Genomic DNA, 6,909 nt, shown 5'->3' with positions numbered 1-6,909 from the left:
CCGTGCCCCCTCACCGCTGGCTTAAACACACCCGCCTGCACAGCCCTCTCCCCCTTCCCGCTCCGTTTATCTTCTCATTTTCTCATTCATTCTCTTTTCTTCCTTGAGTCCAATGAGTCACACAAGCCCTGAATCCTTTGCCTGGTGCTGTCTCCTCCCTTCTATTATATTTTTTCCTTTGCTCTTAACAGCACTTTTCTTTTTCACCCGTGGGGGGAGAGACTGGGGATGTACATTTTTCCCTGCTCCCCCCGCAGCCACCTACCAGCTCCTGTCTCACCATGAAACCCTTAAAAGTAATAAATAAATAAAACAATGGCTGAGAAAAGAAAGGCAGGAAACGAGTGACAGGGAAAAGGAACCAAAACGAAAGAAAGAAGGAGGAAAAAAAAAAGTCCTACTCGGGCTATGAAATATTTATTAGCCAGCGCGTGCCGAGCGCGTTAATAAAGCCTCAGCATTTGCATATTTTTTCCGTCTGCGAGGAGCGAGGTGTCTGTTTAGGGGGTGAAGGCAAACGCGCCTGTAGGGAGCCAGTTTCTCCCAGCCCTGTGCAGGTCACGCTCCTGCACGAGGTGACACCAGCCTTTGCGCGAGTGTTGCTTTGGGCAGGGGTGTCACCGGTGCGGGACCCCGGCGTGCCCAGGGCGGGTGCCGGCAGCGCCGCGGCACCAGAATGACCCCAGGGTGACTTTGGCCAGCTTGTCCGGGCTCCCCCTGCTGAGGACGTGCTGGTGCTGGGTTTGCCCATCCCGGTGCTGGGGCTCTGCCGGTGCCTGCGCACGGTGCCGGGGTGCGTGAGGGCCCCTGCGCCAGCAGGGCAGAGGCTGAGGAGAGACCACGAGGCCTTTGGGTGGTCAGGCTGAGCTCACCTCCGGGGCAGGACTTGTCCGGCTGTGGCGTGGCAGGGTGGCCATGCCTGAGCACATCCTGACGTGTCCCCGCCTGTCACCCACTCGACCCCTTGGTGCCTGGGACTTGGGGCAGGTTCAGCATCCGCTGGAGCACGACGCCCTTTCACCCCCCCGGGTGTCCTGACCCTGGAGCTGTGGGCTGGGGACAGGCTTTCAACCATCTTCAGGCTAGGAGTCAGTGGGGCACAGGGGTGGCTGCTGGGACAGCCAAATGGGTTTCTCCTCTTGCCCTTGAGAGGCTGAGATGGGGGCCTCTGCCCCTCCTCCTGACACGGTCCTGCACCGCATCCCTGCAGCCCCGGCCTGTGACACCCCATGCCTGCCTGCAGCCCTCCCCGATCGCCCTGCACGCTGCTGCCATCCCAGGCCCCCTCACCTGCCCCACTCCCTGTCCTGCATCCCCGTCCATCTGCCCACGAGTCCTCGCTGCTGGAGGAGCAGCACCCTCGGCCGCAGCCTCCCCAGGCAGGGATGGGCAGCCAGGCTGGGTCTCGCCCTGCGCTTCTGGTCTGCAGCCCCTGGGCTCCTCCCGGCCCCACCAGCTCCCTGGGCCCAGCCCAGATGTGCCCAACAGCAGGTTAAGTCGTTGCCCTGGCACCAAGGAATCATCACAGTGCTTTTGCCTCATGGGGACTTTCATTAGCAGCCTGCCACTCACCAGCCCCATCCGTGCCTGCCGAGCCGAGCAGCTGCTTGTGCCCAGCGCAGCAGCAGCAGCGGCCACGGCAGAGGCGGGTGCGTGGCCGTACCCTGACACACGCTGTGGCAGGTGCACCGGCGGCACAAGGACGTGCCATCCTGGGGTGCACAGACACACTGAGGAGCAGGGGCTCCCCGGAAAGGCACGTGCAGAGGCACCGTTGGTGCATGCATGTGTAATTGTGCACGTGTGCATGGAGACGTGCTCGCAGGGAAGCGTGAAGGCATTCGCCTGCATGCAGAGCGGCACCTGTGTGCGCAAGGAACCGCAGGCATTTGTTCATTTGCTGCGTTCACCTGCACGCTTGCTGCAGGTGCACACTGGGCCGGGCAGGCACTGGGCCGTCTGGGTGCAGCTCACGCAGACACGGGAGCACGCACACTCGGAGCTCACCGTGTGCTCTCGCCCACATGCAGTCGCTCAGACGTGTATCGCACGCCTCGGCGTGCTCGGGCATGCGCTCGGGTCCCTCCCCGCGGCCCAGCAGAGCCCACCACTGCACCGCGTCACCCTGCCACCGCATTAGCACCCGCACGGCGCCAGCGAGATAAATGGGAGCTGTCAGAGGCACCTTGTTTGCTGCTAACCTTTGGAAATGCCACAGCGCCCCGGGCTGTGCTGCGCCGGGGGGAGCGGGCCCACGGGGATTGTCGCTCACCACCTCCAATTAATCTCCTTGCACTAACGAAGGCAGCGGGGTGACAGGGAAGAGACCAGCTTGACCCTGCGCCCATGGGGAGAGCTGGAGACCCCGATCAGCAGATCGACGCCTGCTCAGCCCGCAGCAAGGCGGGGGGATGGCTCGGAGCCAGGCACAGGGGCAGGCTGGCTGTAGGAACGAGGCTTTTGGGGAGGGTTGTGGCAGGTGCTCTGTTCCCAGCGCAGGCTTGTTTAGCCTTGAGGTGGTACCCCATCAGCCTCAGCCTGTTCTCGGGGTGCTGGGAGCTTATCACAGCCTGCACCGGGGCAGCCGGTCCACCCTGCCCCTCTCTGCGCTGATCTGCTCACCTCTGCCAAGGTGACCGTGGGTCTCGGGGGAGCAGCTGACGGCGCTTGGCCCTGCCAGCAAATGGGATGTGAGTGGCCATCACAGCTGGTCCTGACAAGTCAAATTGATGCCGGCACCAAGAGCCTTCCCAGTCCCTCCACAGCCACCCGCAGCCCTTCCTGCATCCTTGCCTGCTGCTTGTGGACCTGCAGAGCGACACGCAGGTGCCTGCAGACGCCTGGCAGCCCTGCACGGCTCCACATGCGCACAAAAAAGTGTACAAGGGTCTTGAGAGCAGCAAAACCATATATCGTTGTCTTGGAGTAATGCGTGGATGCAGCGGCGCATGCATGTGTAACAGTAAAAAACAAGCATACCAGACACACGACTGGTGCATCGCAGCGGAGCCCGGAGCGCCGTGGGGCCAGGCACAGCCGCCTCTGGCATGGGGGACTGATGCTAGTGCAGCCACGGAGGGCTGGCACTCTGCACACACCCGTGCAGGGTCGGGATGCTCTGGGACCCCCATGTGCGCCCATGAAGTGTGTCTGAGACATTAACGTGCACGTGTGTGCGTGCTGCACCCCGATCACTCTCAAGCAGAAACATTAATATTTAACGTGAGGTGTGAGTGGGACCTGCCCTGAATGCTGACAGTGCTGGCAGGGTACGGGGGGGGTGACCTTGGCTCCCCTCGGCGTTTGCCTGGGCCCTGCTCCACTGTGCCCCAAGACCCCCAGCCGGGCAGGGGAAGCCATCCTGGGGCTGCAGCAGGGGCTGCGGTGGTGAGGGTCTCCCGCATGCCCCCGCGCTGCCCGCGGTCCAGCCGCCGCAATCGATAGCCCCGGCTGCGCTGGCAGTCACTGCCCTGCTCTGCAATTCCCTTTCATCCCCCGCTCCCCCAGCAGCTCCTGGGGAGGGACCTGCGAGTGGGGGAAGGCTGCCAGCCCGGCCCCTCGCCCTGAGGGGCTGGGGGGCACCTCTCCCCCTACAGGGGCAGGGGCCTCTCTCCCGTGGGAGTGTCCTGTCCGTGCCCTGCCTGTGCCCCACAGCCCCTGGCCCCATGCTGCCCCATCCTCGGGCCCAGGCCTGGCCTGGGGACCCACAGGCCTCAGGCATGGAGAGATCTGGTGCCAGTACCTCCTTCCCCAGTGCGTGCCCGTCCCTGGAACTGCCCCGTCCCTGCTGCCTCTGTCTCCATCAGTTCCCTGTCACAGCCCCATTCCCATCACATCCCCATCTCCTCTGGATCCCCCTCACTGCTAGCAGGGGATCATGGAAGGGGGGTGAGTTGGGGGAAACTGAGGCAGGGGGAGGCGGCCCAGGTAGCTCATGTAGCCCTGCCGGGGGACCCAGTTGTCCTGGCCGCAGCCCCAGCTGAGGTGGGAAGCCAGCACAGAGCTGAGAAGCCTCCAGAAGTCGTTCCCTGGCTGGTGGGGGCTTGTGTGTGTGTTCTCCCGTGGGCTGCAGCCTCCATGCTGCTCCCTGGCCCTGCTCCGTGTGTGCAGGTGGGTTTGGGGGGCTCCCCCCGCCCCAGCTGCAGGGTGACTGGTGCCCCTCACCCGCCTGTCTCCCACTGCCCCCACGGTGGGTCACGGGGGCTCCCTGGCTTGTGAATATGCACGAGGGGTTTATGATGGAGCGCAGCCGGGGTGGAGGGTGAGTGTCTGTGTCGCTGGGGCCACCGTCCGCACCCCACCCCCTGCAAAACGCCACTCTCCTGGCTGGGGGGGGGTGCTGGGGGGCTGCCCTTCTCCCCCTCCCCCATTTATCTCTCCATCTTGCGGTCCTGCCGCACTCGCTCCCTCTCTGCCTGGTGAAGGCACCCGGCTTTGAAGCTGCGTTGAAATATAGATAAGGGCGAAGGCAGCAGCCGCGCTCAAAGAGAGACGGGAGGGAGCCGGGGGACGGCCAGACCGGAGCGGGGGGCTGCAGGGGTGCTCAGCCGCAGCTTCGCACTGCACAGCCCCTGTGCCCCCTCCCCGGGCTGGATTGAGACCCCACAAATCCTCCTCCCCTGCCCACAGGCCCAGGACAGGCAGCCCTGCCCGGACTGGCCAGTTCCTTGGGCAGAGGCAGAGCCCGCCCAGAGTGGCCAGTGCCAGCAGCCGCAGGCAGGGATGCCTGCTCCTGCCCGCGCCTGCCCGCGCTGCCTCCTCTGCACAGGCCGGAGCAGATTTATGGCTCAGCCCGGCACACGCAGAGCGGGGATAAGGCAGCAGACCCTGCAGGCAGCAGTGTGGAGCAGGACGGCCGAGGTGCTGCTCCAGCCCTGGTGGGTGCCCAGCAGAGACCCGTCCCCGCATACAGAGCGGCCTGGCCGTGGAGGAGGGGGTGCGGGGTGTCACCCCTCCCTGATGGGGGTCATGAGGACACTGCGCTCCGAGGGGGAAGCAGCATGGACTGTTCTGACGGTGCTGCAGGGGGGCTGGTGCCAGGCTGAGACCCCAGCAGGGGCAGGTAGGAGCTGTCCCCGGCACCTCTGCCCTCCTTCCAGCCCCGCTGGCCGCATTCAGTGCCGAGGCGTGCCTCAGTTTCCTATGGGAGCACAGTCCCCCCGCTCCCCCCAGGCCCTTCCAGCTGGTGCTTCTGCTCGCTGCCCTCCTTCCCTGCTCCCCTCCTCCCTGCATCCCCCTCGGGAAACAGGTTGTCCAGAGCAAAAACTGCCAGAGCAGCCCGAGCACCTGCCAGCTCACGGGCGACAGTGATTGACGAGGCCGGGGCGCTGGAGCAGCATCCTGCACACCGGGAGCAGCTGGCAGGGCAGGCAGGGGCACGGCGGGCGCTGGGGTGTGGAGCTAGGAGCAGCCAGGCTGAGGGATGGGGAAGTAGGGGGGGAGGCAAGGGAGGGACGTGGGACATAGAGCCAGGGTCCTAGGGCTGACAAGGTGCTGGCTGGCTCTGCTCGCCACCACTGAGCTGTGCAATGTCGGTGCCAGCAGCCGGACAGGCAGAACCTGGGCAAACCCCAGGAAGGGGCCACCAGTCCCATCCCAGCTGGTGCCTGGCGAGGGGGGGGGGGTGTGTGAGTCCCAGCCCGGGGCATCCCAGCCCCCTTGGTGCCTCCTTAACTGGGCTGGCGGCTCACCGAGGTTGGAGAGACCAGGCAGCTGGTCTCCATCGCATCCCTGCCTCGGTTTGCCCCACCAGGAGAGGAGCTGCCTCTCCCCACACTGTGAGAGCCCTTGCAAAGGGCCCCTGGCCCTGAGCTGGACGGGGGGGTGTCCCTGTGCCAGTGCAGGGGCCTTGCAGCTGCCTGGCGTTTCCTCCCCTCCACTGCCTGTCTGTTCTGCTTTTGCTGCAAATTCCCTCCCTCGTCAGGATGCAGAAAATGAACCCAGCCCCCACCCCCCCGCAAAGCGAGGGGTCCCCGTTCTCATTGCTCGTGTGCCCCCGCACACAGTGCACCCCCCCGCACACAGTGCACCCCATCTTCAGCCGTGTCCGCCCAGTGCAATTATCGAGGAGGGCGGAGCGGCTGCCGTGCAGCCTGGCGGGGGTCTCTGTAATTTCAGCGGCAGATCAGAGGCGCTGGGTAATGCAATTAGGCTTCCCTGGCAGGCGGTGCGGGGCTCTGATGCCTCCCCGTCTCTGTGCACGTTGCTGCCCGCCACCCCCACGCATTTTAATAGGCCTCAGCTGTGGTAGGGCAGCCAGTTATGAGTGGTCCGGCATCCTGCTTCGTCCTGCCTCAGGCACCGGGGTGATGCTGGAGAAGCGGCGTCGGCTGCTGGGGTGTGTCTGGGACAGGCCTGTGCGGGGCCGAGCAGGCTCGGGGGTGGCATGGGCAGAGTGCAGCTTTGCTCGGCTCCGGGAGGGCTGGGGACACGGTGCCGAAGGGTGCATGGCCACAGAAGGGGTGCGGGGGGGGAACGCGGATAGAGAAGGGTGCATGGGGACAGGCAGGAGGATGAGCGAGGGGGTGGCAGGCACAGCTCATGCAGTCTCTGCCCTCTTTCCCCCAGACGGTGTGTGCGGGGGGCCACATTGCCAAGACCCTGGGGTACCTGGAGCTGGGCACCTCCGGCCTCCTCAAGGATGTCCCGTATGGCTCCCTGAAGCCCCCAGTGCTCAACCCTGGGCGGCTGATTCCAGCTGAGCCCCCCCAGGGCGCAGGGATGCCCTCTGTGCGGAGCCCCTGGGACTGGCAGAAGAACCAGACGGCTGGGGAGCTGCCGAGCCCCCGCGCCCGGCGCAAGCCCTCGCTCAAGTCCGGCCGCACCAAGAAGATATTCGGCTGGGGTGACTTCTACTTCAACATCAAGACGCTGAAGTTCAGCCTCCTGGTGACGGGGAAGATTGTCGAC

General features: G+C 65.1%; 1 protein-coding gene across 1 annotated transcript; it reads left to right on the top strand.

Moving 5' to 3' along the window:
* Positions 1-6,357: 6,357 nt before the first annotated feature.
* On the top strand, positions 6,358-6,909 carry LOC113490637 (neurexophilin-4-like; the record flags this gene model as incomplete). Its single annotated transcript, XM_026867172.1, has 1 exon — positions 6,358-6,909. A coding segment is annotated over exon 1 (369 nt), but the record flags the coding sequence as incomplete, so codon positions are not given.

Source organism: Athene cunicularia, unplaced genomic scaffold (assembly GCF_003259725.1).
Source record: "Athene cunicularia isolate RWA unplaced genomic scaffold, athCun1 SCF_193, whole genome shotgun sequence".
In the NCBI taxonomy this organism is placed as follows: domain Eukaryota; kingdom Metazoa; phylum Chordata; class Aves; order Strigiformes; family Strigidae; genus Athene; species Athene cunicularia.
This window is presented reverse-complemented; position numbering and strand designations above follow the sequence as displayed.